This window comes from Panulirus ornatus, chromosome 56, assembly GCF_036320965.1.
Source record: "Panulirus ornatus isolate Po-2019 chromosome 56, ASM3632096v1, whole genome shotgun sequence".
NCBI classification, from domain to species: Eukaryota; Metazoa; Arthropoda; class Malacostraca; order Decapoda; family Palinuridae; genus Panulirus; species Panulirus ornatus.
In genome coordinates this window covers 12,459,041-12,476,454 of record NC_092279.1, presented here as the reverse complement: position 1 = coordinate 12,476,454, position 17,414 = coordinate 12,459,041, and the positions used below count along the sequence as shown (strand labels likewise).

At 41.5% G+C, this 17,414-nt stretch overlaps 1 protein-coding gene across 6 annotated transcripts in view; it reads left to right on the top strand.

Annotated features, from left to right (window-relative positions):
* Positions 1-17,414, top strand: part of LOC139765896 (N-acetylated-alpha-linked acidic dipeptidase 2-like) — a 119,633-nt gene that overhangs the window by 29,440 nt on the left and 72,779 nt on the right. For all 6 annotated transcript variants that reach the window (XM_071693832.1, XM_071693828.1, XM_071693831.1 and 3 more), the window contains exons 7-8: positions 7,335-7,425; positions 15,696-15,868. In XM_071693832.1, coding sequence (XP_071549933.1) covers positions 7,335-7,425; positions 15,696-15,868 — 264 coding nt within the window. The remainder of the gene's footprint in view (positions 1-7,334; positions 7,426-15,695; positions 15,869-17,414) is intronic.

Sequence of the window (17,414 nt, the reverse complement as noted above, 5' to 3'; positions counted from 1 at the left end):
GAAATTAGATAGAAAACTGGTTATGTGATAGGAAGCAGAGAGTCGTAATGAATGGGAAATTGTCACCATGGTCACCAGTTACTGGTGAAGTCCCTCAGGGATCCATACTTGGGGCTATATTTCATAAAATCTATATTAATGATACTGACATAGGGGTAAGCAGCCTAGGTTGAAAATTTGTGGATGGCACAAACATCAACAGTGCCTAATTAACCAAAGAAGATAGACTAAGATTACAAGAGGATCTAGATAAAATCACTGAATGGATTAGTAAATGGCAAATGCCATGTAACATCAATAGATGTCAGCTTATACAAGTAGGGAACCTGAACTAAATATTTGATAATGAACTGATGGGCCACAAGATAAAGGACGCTCCTAGTCTGCAATGTAGCTGCTAAGAAAGCAAATAAGATATTAGGATTTATTAACAGAAACTTTACTTACAAAAGTAAGATGTGATATTGCCACTATTCCTAAGTCTAGTTATACTACACCTCAAATATGCAGTGCAGTTTTGGGCCCCCCACATTTGTAAGAATATTCTCATAATGAAAGCAGTGCAGCAAAAAGCAACTAAATTTATTTCTTAATTGCGTAACAAACCACGTGAGGAGAGACTATGAGAATTAAACCTGTTCTCTCTAAGCAGAGGCTTCTCTGCAGCAAATTAGATAACATGTGCAAAGTACTCAAAGATTCAACAACATCCATATTGAACATTTTTTAACAGTAGTGCCAACATTACCAACAAAAGGAAATGGATTAAAACTTAGAGGTCACCGAGTTAATCTGGACTGTACAAAATATTTCCTGATCACCAACATTATTGATGCATAGAATTATTGTTCCCAGGAAATGTTCAGAGCAACACCTTTGATACTTTCAAGATTAGGCTTATCATCAGTTGGTTTCTTAGGTTATTGAGGTTACTCTGATATTAAAAGATTCATTTAATCAGTCATCACAAAGATCAAAACATACATTAATAATCCTAGCTAACAAAAGTCACCCTTGCAATGAAATTCAATGTTATGAAATTGCATTTGATTGAAATTCAGTGAATTGGGTTAGTCAAAAATAAATTTTACCATTGTGTGTCACATTTAGAAAAGGTTATCACTGAATCCTCTCTTAACAAAGTTAACAGCACAATAAACATAAATGAAGGAATGCATGAATTAGATTTCTTAATTAAATTTCTGTTAAAATGTGGGAAAACTAAGTATGGCAATGGGTAACCCTCTTTCACCTGTACTAAGTAATTTTTATATGGAATTTTTTGAAACAAAATTACTAAAGGATAGCTTACCTTCTAATGCAGTTTGGTTTAGGTATGTGGATGATGTTCTTTGTGTTTGGCCAACAAATGAAAATTTACAAATATTTCTCCCCTTACTTAACAATTTAGTACCTTCCATCAAATTTACAGTAGAAAATGAAAATAATGGTATGTTACCATCTTTAGATTGCATGATCCATAGGCAAGGAAACAAGTTTAAGTTTAGCATATACAGAAAACCTACCAGTGTATGCTCATATATCCATTTTTACTCATCTCAACATGACAGAGTTAAATTATCATCATTTCAATCTATGTTCCTTGGGCATTACTTATTTGCAGTCCAGAGTTTATTGATGATGAGTTTGAGAAGATATATTCTCTTGGATCTAAGCTAAAGTACCCTAGATCTTTCATTGATAAATCCCTTAAGTTAGCAAAGAAATCATTTTATAGAGTTGAGCCCAAACCTCCCATTGACACCAAGAATCTTTTAGTTCTCCCTTTTAATAATAATTTTACTTTACTTCCCACGTTGCTTAAATCCTTTAATGTAAATGTTACCTTCAGCAACAAAAATACTTATAGAGTTGTGCGCAGGAGGATGGATGTGCTGGAAATATCTTAATCAGGAATTCACCAGAAAATTCTCTTGGATGCATTTATAAAGTGCCATGTGGAAATTGTGATAAATTTTATTTTGGGCAGACTGGTCAGGATCTTTCTGTTAGACTTAAGCAGCATAAATGTAGTATAAGAACGGGACAAGAATCAAATGCCTTGTTTAATCACGTTAAAAACCATCATCATTATATTGACTGGAGTAATACCATCTCAGTTATTAACTCTAACTTTATTACCACAACAAATATCATTGAATCTTCTATTATTGAATACACAAAGAATTATTATTATTATTATTATACTTTGTTGCTGTCTCCCGCGTTTGCGAGGTAGCGCAAGGAAACAGACGAAAGAAATGGCCCCCCCCCCCCTATACACATGTATATACATACGTCCACACACGCAAATATACATACCTACACAGCTTTCCATGGTTTACCCCAGACGCTTCACATGCCTTGCTTCAATCCTCTGACAGCACGTCAACCCCGGTATACCACATCGCTCCAATTCACTCTATTCCTTGCCCTCCTTTCACCATCCTGCATGTTCAGGCCCCGATCACACAAAATCTTTTTCACTCCATCTTTCCACCTCCAATTTGGTCTCCCTCTTCTCCTCGTTCCCTCCACCTCCGACACATATATCCTCTTGGTCAGTCTTTCCCCACTCATTCTCTCCATGTGCCCAAACCACTTCAAAACACCCTCTTCTGCTCTCTCAACCACGCTCTTTTTATTTCCACACATCTCTCTTACCCTTACGTTACTCACTCGATCAAACCACCTCACACCACACATTGTCCTCAAACATCTCATTTCCAGCACATCCATCCTCCTGCGCACAACTCTATCCATAGCCCACGCCTCGCAACCATACAACATTGTTGGAACCACTATTCCTTCAAACATAATCTTAATATTAGTGATGGTCTATACGAATTACATAACTTTATTGCTGATAAGATTTGTAAAATGATAAGTTTATGAATGCTCATTGTCTGTCTTGGACAATCGCATGTTTACCAAATGGCGTCCTAGCTTCGTCTCTTCAGTGTATATCAACTAACTGTTATATTTCTCTCTTGTGTCTCTCCTGATGATGTGATTATTACACGAAAGTGCACTTGGGAACTTATCGTTTTTCATTTTCCCCGTGGACTCATAGGAATATCTTGATCACGCGCAAAATTGTGATCCTTTCCAACATTATTTTATTTATATTTTATTATACTTTGTCGCTGTCTCCCGTGCTTGCGAGGTAGCGCAAGGAAACAGACGAAAGAAATGGCCCAACCCACCCCCATACACATGTATAGACATACGTCCACACACGCAAATATACATACCTACACAGCTTTCCATGGTTTACCCCAGACGCTTCACATGCCCTGATTCAATCCACTGACAGCACGTCAACCCCGGTATACCACATCGATCCAATTCACTCTATTCCTTGCCCTCCTTTCACCCTCCTGCATGTTCAGGCCCCGATCACACAAAATCTTTTTCACTCCATCTTTCCACCTCCAATTTGGTCTCCCACTTCTCGTTCCCTCCACCTCCGACACATATATCCTCTTGGTCAATCTTTCCTCACTCATTCTCTCCATGTGCCCAAACCATTTCAAAACACCCTCTTCTGCTCTCTCAACCACGCTCTTTTTATTTCCACACATCTCTCTTACCCTTACGTTACTTACTCGATCAAACCACCTCACACCACACATTGTCCTCAAACATCTCATTTCCAGCACATCCATCCTCCTGCGCACAACTCTATCCATAGCCCACGCCTCGCAACCATACAACATTGTTGGAACCACTATTCCTTCAAACATACCCATTTTTGCTTTCCGAGATAATGTTCTCGACTTCCACACATTCTTCAAGGCTCCCAGGATTTTCGCCCCCCTCCCCCACCCTATGAACCACTTCCGCTTCCATGGTTCCATCCGCTGCCAGATCCACTCCCAGATATCTAAAACACTTTACTTCCTCCAGTTTTTCTCCATTCAAACTTACCTCCCAATTGACTTGACCCTCAACCCTACTGTACCTAATTACCTTGCTCTTATTCACATTTACTCTTAACTTTCTTCTTTCACACACTTTACCAAACTCAGTCACCAGCTTCTGCAGTTTCTCACATGAATCAGCCACCAGCGCTGTATCATCAGCAAACAACAACTGACTCACTTCCCAAGCTCTCTCATCCCCAACAGACTTCATACTTGCCCCTCTCTCCAAAACTCTTGCATTCACCTCCCTAACAACCCCATCCATAAACAAATTAAACAACAATGGAGACATCACACACCCCTGCCGCAAACCTACATTCACTGAGAACCAATCACTTTCCTCTCTTCCTACACGTACACATGCCTTACATCCTCAATAAAAACTTTTCACTGCTTCTAACAACTTGCCTGCCCCACCATATATTCTTAATACCTTCCACAGAGCATCTCTATCAACTCTATCATATGCCTTCTCCAGATCCATAAATGCTACAAACAAATCCATTTGCTTTTCCAAGTATTTCTCACATACATTCTTCAAAGCAAACACCTGATCCACACATCCTCTACCACTTCTGAAACCACACTGCTCTTCCCCAATCTGATGCTCTGTACATGCCTTCACCCTCTCAATCAATACCCTCCCATATAATTTCCCAGGAATACCAACAAACTTATACCTCTGTAATTTGAGCACTCACTCTTATCCCCTTTGCCTTTGTACAATGGCACTATGCACGCATTCCGCCAATCCTCAGACACCTCACCATGAGTCATACATACATTAGATAACCTTACCAACCAGTCAATACTACAGTCACCCCCTTTTTTAATAAATTCCACTGCAATACCATCCAAACCTGCTGCCTTGCCGGCTTTCATCTTCCGCAAAGCTTTTACTACCTCTTCTCTGTTTACCAAATCACTTTCCCTAACCCTCTCACTTTGCACACCACCTCGACCAAAACACCCTATATCTGCCACTCTATCATCAAACACATTCAACAAACCTTCAAAATACTCACTCCATCTCCTTCTCACATCACCACTATTTGTTATCACCTCCCCATTTGCGCCCTTCACTGAAGTTCCCATTTGCTCCCTTGTCTTATGCACTTTATTTACCTCCTTCCAGAACATCTTTTTATTCTCCCTAAAATTTAATGATACTCTCTCACCCCAACTCTCATTTGCCCTCTTTTTCACCTCTTGCACCTTTCTCTTGACCTCCTGTCTCTTTCTTTTATACATCTCCCACTCAATTGCATTTTTTCCCTGCAAAAATATATATATATATAATGTGTGTGTGTGAGAGGGTTAGGGAAAATAATTTGGTAAACAGAGAAGAGGTAGTAAAAGCTTTGCAGAAGATGAAAGCTGGCAAGGCAGCAGGTTCGGATGGTATTGCAGTTTAATTTATTAAAAAAGGGGGTGACTGTATCGTTGACTGGTTGACTGGTTGGTAAGGTTATTTAATGTATGTATGATTCATGGTGAGGTGCCTGAGGATTGGCGGAATGCGTGCATAGTGCCATTGTACAAAGGCAAAGGGGATAAGAGTGAGTGCTCAAATTACAGAGGTATAAGTTTGTTGAGTATTCCTGGTAAATTATATGGGAGGGTATTGATTGAGAGGGTAATGGCATGTACAGAGCATCAGATTGGGGAAGAGCAGTGTGGTTTCAGCTGAAAAGTGGTAGAGGATGAGTGGATCAGGTGTTTGCTTCGAAGAATGTATGTGGGAAATACTTAGAAAAGCGAATGGATTTGTATGTAGCATTTATAGATCTGGAGAAGGCATATGATAGAGTTGATAGGGATGCTCTGTGGAAGGTATTAAGAATATATGGTGTGGCAGGCAAATTGTTAGAAGCAGTGAAAAGTTTTTATCGAGGATGTAAGGCATGTGTACGTGTAGGAAGAGAGGAAAGTGATTGGTTCTCAGTGAATGTAGGTTTGCGGCAGGGGTGTGTGATGTCTCCTTTGTTGTTTAATTTGTTTATGGTTGGGGTTGTTAGGGAGGTGAATGCAAGAGTTTTGGAAAGAGGGGCAAGTATGAAGTCTGTTGTGGATGAGAGAGCTTGGGAAGTGAGTCAGTTGTTGTTCACTGATGATACAGCGCTGGTGGCTGATTCATGTGAGAAACTGCAGAAGCTGGTGATTGAGTTTGGTAAAGTGTGTGAAAGAAGAAAGTTAAGAGTAAATGTGAATAAGAGCAAGGTTATTAGGTACAGTAGGGTTGAGGGTCAAGTCAATTGGGAGGTAAGTTTGAATGGAGAAAAACTGGAGGAAGTGAAGTGTTTTAGATATCTGGGAGTGGATCTGGCAGTGGATGGAACCATGGAAGTGGAAGTGAATCATAGGGTGGGGGAGGGGGCGAAAATCCTGGGAGCCTTGAAGAATGTGTGGAAGTCGAGAACATTATCTCGGAAAGCAAAAATGGGTATGTGTGAAGGAATAGTGGTTCCAACAATGTTGTATGGTTGCGAGGCGTGGGCTATGGATAGAGTTGTGCGCAGGAGGGTGGATGTGCTGGAAATGAGATGTTTGAGGACAATGTGTGGTGTGAGGTGGTTTGATCGAGTAAGTAATGTAAGGGTAAGAGAGATGTGCGGAAATAAAAAGAGCGTGGTTGAGAGAGCAGAAGAGGGTGTTCTGAAATGGTTTGGGCACATGGAGAGAATGAGTGAGGAAAGATTGACCAAGATGATATATGTTTTGGAGGTGGAGGGAACGAGGAGAAGTGGGAGACCAAATTGGAGGTGGAAAGATGGAGTGAAAAAGATTTTGAGTGATCGGGGCCTAAACATGCAGGAGAGTGAAAGGCGGACAAGGAATAGAGTGAATTGGATCGATGTGGTATACTGGGGTTGACATGCTGTCAGTGGATTGAATCAGGGCATGTGAAGCGTCTGGGGTAAACCATGGAAAGTTGTGTGGGGCCTGGATGTGGAAAGGGAGCTGTGGTGTCGGGCATTATTGCATGACAGCTAGAGACTGAGTGTGAACGAATGGGGCCTTTGTTGTCTTTTCCTAGTGCTACCTGGCACACATGAGGGGGGAGGGGGATGGTATTCCATATGTGGCGAGGTGGCGATGGGAATGAATAAAGGCAGACAGTGTGAATTGTGTGCATGGGTATATAGGTATGTGTCTGTGTGTGTATATATATGTGTACATTGAGATGTATAGGTATGTATATTTGTGTGTGTAGACGTGTATGTATATACATGTGTATGGGGGTGGGTTGGGCCATTTCATTCGTCTGTTTCCTTCCGCTACCTCGCAAACGCGGGAGACAGCGACAAAGCAAAAAAAAAAAAAATATATATATATAAATGTAAAGAGAAAGAGAGAAGGGTATTTTCTCCTATTCTGGCAATTTCTGATGGAGTTGAGCACTTGCAGATGATGCCTTCTCCATACCAAAGGATGAGGCTGACCAGCCCAAGATTCCAGTCCAGCCTGTGGGGTATGGTGATGCTTGGCACCTCCTCAGGTGAGTGATTGTTACGTCACCCATATACCATTATCTTACGTGCATATACTTACTTATGTTCCCCGAGAGGTTTTCTTATGGGGCTCCTGCAGCTTTAGGGGAGTCAGCCATATGTGCGTTTGTTTTCCTGGGCAAGTGTAGGGCAAATAAGGAGCAGATCTTCAGTGTCTTCAGTATAGAAGTTGCATTTTAGGCACAAAAGGTACTGCAATGTATTGAATCACTCTTGATGATGTACAGGAAATGGATGGTGTTCAAAGTGCTGAGTCCTCCGTCTGATGATTGATATATGCTGGATGGGATGTAGTTCAAAAGTATTATGATGGTTGTCTAGTGCTTGCCGTGTCATTAAACTGTGAATATGTTATGTCAATATAGTGTTTGCTGAGAATTGTGGGACACACAAGGAAAAATGACTGAAATTTGAGGCCAACATGAGTATTTCACTTCAGTGTAAAAGATGATGATTGGTTATGAAGTGGCTTGGATGGGAGGGGCTGTGCTTTTGAAAAAAATTGGTGCTAAACAAGTTGAAGTGGACTTGTATTGGAAGTATTTATGTCTTGTTGTGCAAATACTGAATATTTTGATGTTGCTGAGCAGGCAGTGATTATCTGAGAGCTGTAGCTTGTATTTTTGTTATGTTTGCTTTTGAAAGGATGACCATGCAGCTGAGGCATAGTTTAGTGTGGAGTGGACAATTTGCTTATATTGGATACATAAAGAATTAAAATTTCTTCTTTATGTGAAATTGGTATCAATAAGTATTCTTTGGACATATAAGTTGTTTATGGTCTTTGTATTACTGTTTATATTGTGGGATGTGACTTTTACAGGTTTCATGTGTGTTGCCAAGTATGGTTGGTGTTTTACTCAGTAACAGTGGTCAGTCAGTGAGGGTTTTGAGAGAATGCAGGTTGAATTCATGTCCATCAGGGGTAAAGAGTTTTAGAGTGGATTCCATGGGGATGCAGATATTCTGTTTTAAATGAGTCAGTGTCCCAGTTGTGTGACATATTTCGGTATGTTTAATTGTTCCTTATACAGTGCTGGGGTGCTGTAACAGGATTGTGAGATTCTCTGCCTTTGAGAGGACATTAATACTGTTATTTGCCTCCTCCCCTCATGAGGTAGCACTAGGACTAAGCCTTAGGGGAGTATTTCTCATTTGAATCCTTTTGTACCAATGTCTTAGGTGTTGATGCAGGAGGGATGGATTTTCAAACTCCTGGTTGCTTACTATGGCACACAAAAGATACTTAGGTAGTGCTATTGTTTATTCTCAGAAACTGGGATAATAGCAGTATGAATGATGACAGTGGTAATGATAATAATGATAATAATAGGGGATAGGGGAGAAAGAATACTTCCCACGTATTCCCTGCGTGTTGTAGAAGGCGACTAAAAGGGAAGGGAGCGGGGGGCTGGAAATTTTCCCCTCTCATTTTTTTTTTTTTTTCCCAAAGGAAGGAACAGAGAAGGGGGCCGGGTGAGGATATTCCCTCAGAGGCCCAGTCCTCTGTTCTTAACGTTACCTCGCTGAGGCGGGAAATGGCGAATAGTATGAAAGAAAAGAAAAAAGAATAATAATGATAATAATAATAGGGGAGAAAGAATACTTCCCACGTATTCCCTGCGTGTCGTAGAAGGCGACTAAAAGGGGAGGGAGCGGGTGGCTGGAAATCCTCCCCTCTCGTTTTTTTTTTTTTTAATTTTCCAAAAGAAGGAACAGAGAAGGGGGCCAGGTGAGGATTTTCCCTCTAAGGCCCAGTCCTCTGTTCTTAACGCTACCTCGCAAATGCGGGAAATGGCGAATCGTATAAAAAAAAAAAATAATAATGATAATGATGATGATAATGATAATAATGATAATAAAGAGAATATGATAATAATGATAATGATAATAATAATAATTCTGGGGGCCTTGAAGAATGTGTGGAAGTCGAGAACATTATCTCGGAAAGCAAAAATGGGTATGTTTGAAGGAATAGTGGCTCCAACAATGTTGTATGGTTGCGAGGCGTGGGCTATAGATAGAGTTGTGCGCAGGAGGATGGATGTGCTGGAAATGAGACGTTTGAGGACAATGTGTGGTGTGAGGTGGTTTGATCGAGTGAGTAACGTAAGGGTAAGAGAGATGTGTGGAAATAAAAAGAGCGTGGTTGAGAGAGCAGAAGAGGGTGTTTTGAAGTGGTTTGGGCACATGGAGAGAATGAGTGAGGAAAGATTGACCAAGAGGATATATGTGTCGGAGGTGGAGGGAACGAGGAGAAGAGGGAGACCAAATTGGAGGTGGAAAGATGGAGTGAAAAAGATTTTGTGTGATCGGGGCCTGAACATGCAGGAGGGTGAAAGGAGGGCAAGGAATAGAGTGAATTGGATCGATGTGGTATACCGGGGTTGACGTGCTGTCAGTGGATTGAATTAAGGCATGTGAAGCGTCTGGGGTAAACCATGGAAAGCTGTGTAGGTATGTATATTTGCGTGTGTGGACGTATGTATATACATGTGTATGGAGGGGGTTGGGCCATTTCTTTCGTCTGTTTCCTTGCGCTACCTCACAAACGCGGGAGACAGCGACAAATTATAATAAAAAAAAAATAATGATAATAATAGTAATGATTATGATAATAACAGTTATCCCTGGGGATAGAGGAAAAAGAGGACTTCCCATGTGTTCCCTGCATGTCATAAAAGGCAACTAAAAGGGGAGGGAGCGGGAGGCTGGAAAACCTCCCTCCAGTTTTTTACTTTTCCGAAAGAAGGAACAGAGAAGGGGGCCAGGTGAGGATTTTTCCTCTTAGGCTTAGTCTTCTGTTCTTAATGCTACCTTGCTAACATGGGAAAAGGCAAGTATGTATGAAAAAAGTGATAATGATCAAGATATTTTTCACACCAACTCGCCATGCCCATTTTAGCAAGGAAGTGTCTTTAGCTAATAAACAGTAGTGACTTTGACAAACACTTTCTAGCAGGGGATAGTGATGCTGTTTCCTGTGGGACGGGATTGCGCAAGGAATGGATGAAGGCTAGCAAGTATGAATATGAACACTTGTATACATGTGTAAGTCTGTATATGTGTATGTATATATATGCATATGTGTATATGTTGATATATATATATATATATATATATATATATATATATATATATATATATATATATATATATATATATATATATATATGTGCATGTATTGGCATTTATGTGAATATATGTATATATGAGTGGATGGGCCATTCTTTGTCTTTTTTCTGGCGCTGCTTCATTGACAGGGGAAATGGCAATCAAGTATAATAAATGATATTTATATTTATATATTTTACTTTGTCGCTGTCTCCTGCGTTAGCGAGGTAGCGCAAGGAAACAGACGAAAGAATGGCCCAACCCACCCACATATACATGTATATATATACATGTCTACACACGCAAATACATATACCTACACATCTCAACGTATACATATATACATATTTATTTATTTTGCTTTGTCGCTGTCTCCCGCATTTGCGAGATAGCGAAAGGAAACAGAAGAAAGAAATGGCCCAACCCACCCCCATACACATGTATATACACACACGTCCACACACGCAAATATGCATACCTATACATCTCAGTGTACACATATATATACACACACAGACACATACATATATACCCATGCACACAATTCACACTGTCTGCCTTTATTCATTCCCATCGCCACCTCGCCACACATGGAATACCATCCCCCTCCCCCCTCATGTGTGCGAGGTAGCACTAGGAAAAGATAACAAAGGCCCCATTCGTCCACACTCAGTCTCCCGCTGTCATGCAATAATGCCCGAAACCACAGCTCCCTTTCCACATCCAGGCCCCACACAACTTTCCATGGTTTACCCCAGACGCTTCACATGCCCTGATTCAATCCACTGACAGCACGTCAACCCCGCTATACCACATCGATCCAATTCACTCTATTCCTTGCCCGCCTTTCACCCTCCTGCATGTTCAGGCCCCGATCACTCAAAATCTTTTTCACTCCATCTTTCCACCTCCAATTTGGTCTCCCACTTCTCCTCGTTCCCTCCACCTCTGACACATATATCCTCTTGGTCAATCTTTCCTCACTCATTCTCTCCATGTGCCCAAACCATTTCAAAACACCCTCTTCTGCTCTCTCAACCACGCTCTTTTTATTTCCACACATCTCTCCTACCCTTACATTACTTACTCGATCAAACCACCTCACACCACACATTGTCCTCATACATCTCATTTCCAGCACATCCACCCTCCTGCGCACAACTTTATCCATAGCCCACGCCTCGCAACCATACAACATTGTTGGAACCACTATTCCTTCAAACATACCCATTTTTGCTTTCCGAGATAATGTTATCGACTTCCACACATTCTTCAATGCTCCCAGGATTTTCGCCCCCTCCCCCACACTATGATTCACTTCCGCTTCCATGGTTCCATCTGCTGCCAGATCCACTCCCAGATATCTAAAACAGAGACATACAGAGACATATACATATATACACATGTACATAATTCATACTGTCTGCCTTTATTCATTCCCGTCGCCACCCCGCAACACATGAAATAACAACCTCCTTCCCATGCATGTGTGTGAGGTAGCGCTAGGAAAAGACAACAAAGGCCATATTCGTTCACACTCAGTCTCTAGCTGTCATGTATAATGCACCAAAACCACAGCTCCCTTTCCACATCCAGTCCCCACAGAATTGTCCATGGTTTACCCCAGACGCTTCACATGCCCTGGTTCAATCCATTGACAGCACGTCGACCCCAGTATACCACATCATTCAAGTCACTCTATTCCTTGCACGCCTTTCTCCTTAATGCATGTTCAGGCCCCGATCTCTCAAAATCTTTTTCATTCCATCTTTCCACCTCCAGTTTGGTCTCCCACTTCTCCTTGTTCCCTCCACCTCTGACACATATATCCTCTTAGTCAATCTTTCCTCACTCATTCTCTCCATGTGACCAAACCATTTCAAAACACCCTCTTCTGCTCTCTCAACCACACTCTTTTTATTACCACACTTCTCTTTTCCCCTTTCATTACTTACTCGATCAAACCTCCTTACACCACATATTGTCCTCAAACATCTCATTTCCAGAACATCCACCCTCCTCCGCACAACTCTATCTATAGCCCATGCCTCGCAACCATATAACATTGTTGGAACCACCATTCCTTCAAACATACCATTTTTGCTTTTGGAGATAACGTTCTCAACTTCCACACATTCTTCAACACTCCCAGGACTTTCGCCCCCTCCCCCACCCTATGGTTCACTTCCGCTTCCATGTTTCCATCCGCTGCCAAATCCACTCCCAGATATCTAAAACACTTCACTTCCTCCAGTTTTTCTCCATTCAAACTTACCTCCCAGTTGACTTGTCCCTCTACCCTACTGTACCTAATAACCTTGCTCTTATTCACATTTACTCTCAGCTTTCTTCTTTCACACACTTTACCAAACTCAGTCACCAGCTTCTGCAGTTTCTCACCCAAATAAGCCACCAGCGCCGTATCATCAGCGAACAACAACTGACTCACTTCCCAAGCTCTCTCATCCACAACAGACTGAATACTTGCCCCTCTTTCCAAAACTCTTGCATTCACCTTAATACAACCCCACCCATAAACAAATTAAACAACCATGGAGACATCACGCACCCCTGCCGCAAACCAATTTTCACTGGGAACCAATCACTTTCCTCTCTTCCTGCACGTACACATGCCTTACATCCTCGATAAGAACTTTTCACTGCTTTGAACAACTTGCCTCCCATGCCATATATTCTTAATACCTTCCACAGAGCATCTCTATTAACTCTATCATATGCCTTTTCCAGATCCATAAATGCTACATACAAATCCATTTGCTTTTCTAAGTATTTCTCACATACATTCTTCAAAGCAAATATCTGATCCACACATCCTCTACCACATCTGAAACCACAGAAGAAGGAGTCACACAGGGAGTGCTCATCCTCCTCGAAGGCTCAGACTGGGGTGTCTAAATGTGGTGGATGTAACCAAGATGAGAAAAAAGGAGAGATAGGTAGTATATTTGAGGAAAGGAACCTGGATGTTTTGGCTCTGAGTGAAACGAAGCTCAAGGGTATAGGGGAAGAGTGGTTTGGCAATGTTTTAGGAGTAAAGTTAGAGGTTGATGAGAGAACAAGAGCAAAGGAAGGAGTAGCACCACTCCTGAAACAGGAGTTGTGGGAGTATGTGATAGAGTGTAAGAAAATAAACTCTAGATTGATATGGATAGAACTGAAAGTCGGTGGAGAGAGATGAGTGATTATTGGTGCCTATGCACCTGAGCATGAGAAGAAAGATTATGATAGGCAAGTGTTTTGGGAGCAGCTGAGTGAATATGTTAGCAGTTTTGATGCACGAGACCAGGTTATAGTGATGGGTGATTTGAATGCAAAGGTGAGTAATGTGGCAGTTGAGGGAATAATTGGTGTACAGGAGGTGGTCAGTGTTGTAAATGTAAATGGTGAAGAGCTTGTAGTTTATTTTCTGAAAAAGGACTGGTGATTGGGAATACCTGGTTTAAGAAGAGAGATACACATAAGTATATGTATGTAAGTAGGAGAAATGGCCAGAGAGCGTTATTGGATTACGTGTTAATTGATAGGTACGTGAAAGAGAGACTTTTGGATGTTAATGTGCCGAGAGGTGCAACTGGAGGGATGTCTGATCATTATCTTGTGGAGGCGAAGGTGAAGATTTGTAGAGGTTTTCAGAAAAAAAGAGAAAATGTTGGGGTGAAGAGAGTGGTGAGAGTAAGTGAGCATGGGAAGTAGACTTGCATGAGGAAGTATCAGGAGAGACTGATTGCAGAATGGAGAAAGGTTAGAGCAAAGGATGTAAGGGGAGTGCGGGAGGAATGGGATGTATTTAGGGTAGCAGTGGTGGCTTGCACAAAAGATGCTTGTGGCATGAGGACCGTGGAGGTGGGCAGATTAGAAAGGGTAGTGAGTGGTGGGATGAAGTAAGATTATTAGTGAAAGAGAAGAGAGATGCATTTGGACAATTTTTGCAGGGAAATAGTGCAAATGACTGGGAGATGTATAAAAGAAAGAAGCATTAGGTCAAGAGAAAGGTGCAAAAGGTGAAAAAGAGGGCAAATGGGAGTTGGGGTGAAAGAGTATCATTGAATTTTAGGGAGAATAAAAAGATGTTTTGGATGGAGGTAAATAAAGTGTGTAAGACAGGACAACAAATTGGAACATCAGTGAAGGGGGCTAATGGGGAGGTAATAACAAGTATTGGTGATGTGAGAAGGAGATGGAGTGAGTATTTTGAAAGTTTGTTGAATGTGTTAGATGATAAAGTGGCAGATATAGGGTGTTTTGGTCGAGGTGGTGTGCAAAGTGAGAGGGTCAGATAGAATGATTTGTAAACAGAGAAGAGATAGTGAAACCTTTGCGGAAGATGAAAGCCGGCAAGGCAGCGGGTGTGGATGGTATTGCAGTGGAATTTATTAAAAAAGGGGGTGACTGTGTTGTTGACTGGTTATTCAATGTACGTATGGCTCATGAAGTGAATGAGGATTGGCAAAATGCAATGCATAGTGCCATTGTACAAAGGCAAAGGGGATAAAGGTGAGTCTTCAAATTACAGAGGTATAAGTTTGTTGAGTATTTCTGGGAAATTATATGGGAGGATATTGATTGAGAGGGTGAAGGCATGTACAGAGCATCAGATTGGGGAAGAGTTGTGTGGTTTCAGAAGTGGTAGAGTATGTGTGGATCAGGCGTTTGCTTTGAGAAATAGATGTGAGAAATACTTAGAAAAACAAATGGATTTGTATGTAGCGTTCATGGACCTGGAGAAGGCATATGACAGAGTTGATAGAGATACTCTGTGGAAGGTATTAAGAGTATATGGTGTAGGAGTAAGTTGCTTGAAGCAGTGAAAAGTTTTTATCGAGGATGAAAGGCATGTGTACGAGTAGGAAGAGAGGAAAGTAATTGGTTCCCAGTGAATGTCAGTTTGTGGCAGGAGGGCGTGATGTCTCCATCCTTGTTTAATTTGTTTATGGATGGGGTTGTTAGGAAGGTGAATGCAAGAGTTTTGAAGAGAGGGGCAAGTATGCAGTCTGTTGTGGATGAGAGAGCTTGGGAAGTGAGTCAGTTGTTGTTCGCTTCTATCATAATGGTGTATTTTGAATTTTAGTGTAGATAATATTCTGTTTCCTATGAATCATGTTTTAAACTTTGTTTTTTCCAGACTTTTAGATGGAGATGAAGCTCCCTTGGAGTGGCAAGGAGGCCTCAACTTCACATACAAACTTGGGCCAGGTCTAAGTAATGGGTCAAAGCTCGAGCTACAGGTCACCAATGTCCACACAGTGCAGTCAGTGGAGAATGTGGTGGGCATTCTGGAGGGAGCTGAGGAACCTGGTGAGGCTTAGACATATGGGTGTACTGGAGGGAGCAGTGCTTCTAGAGGGTTGTGTTGTGGTGTGTTTTGATGATAAACAATGATAAAAAAAGTTTCTCTCTCTCTCTCTCTCTCTCTCTCTCTCTCTCTCTCTCTCTCTCTCTCTCTCTCTCTCTCTCTCTCTCTCATCCATATAAAATTGTTGGAACCACTATTTTTTCAAACATACCCATTTTCGCTGTCAGAGATAATGTTCTCACCTTCCACATATTCTTCAATGCTCCTAGAACCTTCACCCCCTCACCTATCCTGTGACTTACTTCTGATTCTATGGTTCCATCCACTGCTAAATCCACTTCCAGATATCTAAAACACTTCACTTCCTCCAGTTTTTCTCCATTCAAACTTACCTCCCAGTTAACTTGTCCCTCAACCCTACTGAAGCTAATAACCTTGCTTTTATTCACATTTACTCTCAGCTTTCTTCTTTTATGCACTTTATCAAACTCTGTCACCAGCTTCTGCAGTTTCTCATCCTAATCAGCCACCAGCAAACAACAACTGACTCACTTTCCAAGCCCTCTTATCCACAACAGACTGCATACTTGCCCCTCTCTCCAAAACTGTTGCATTCACCTCCCTAACAACCCCATCCATAAACAAATTAAACTACCATGGAGACATCACACACCCCTGCCACAAACCGACATTCACTGGGAACCAATCACTTTCCTCTCTTCCCTACTCATACACATGCCCCACATTCCCGGTAAAAATTTTTACTGCTTCTTGCAACTTACCTCCCACACCATATACTCTCAATACCTTCCAGAAAGCATCTCCATCAACCCCATCATATGCCTTCTCCAGATCCATAAATGCCACACACAAATCCATCTGTTTTTCTAAGTATTTCTCACATACATTCTGCAAAGCAAACACCTGATCTACACATCCCCTACCACTTCTGAAACCACACTGTTCTTCCCCAATCTAATGCTCTGTACATTCCTTTACCCTCTCAATCAATACCCTCCCATATAATTTCCCAGGAACACTCAATAAACCTATACCCCTGCAATTTGCACACTCACCTTTATCCCCTTTAACTTTGTACAGTGGCACACCGTATGCATTCTGCCAATCCTCAGGCACTTCACCATGAACCACACATACATTGAATATCCTTACCAACCAGTCAACAATACAGTCACTTCCTTTTTTAACAAATTCCTCCGCAATACCATCCAGACCCGTTGCCTTACCAGCTTTCATCTTCCGCAAAGCCCCGACTACCTCTTCTTTGTTTACCAAACCACTCTCCCTTTGCCACTTCTGAAAGCACACTGCTCTTCTCCAGTCTGTTGCTCTGTACTTGCCTTCACCTTCTCATTCAATACCTTCCCATACAATTTCCCAGGAATACTCAACAAACTTATGCCTCTGTACTTTGAACACTCACCTTTATCCCCTTTGCCTTTGTACAGTGGCACTATGCATACATTCCTCCAATCCTCAGGCACCTCACATTGATCCATACATACATTGAATGATAGTTATAATGAT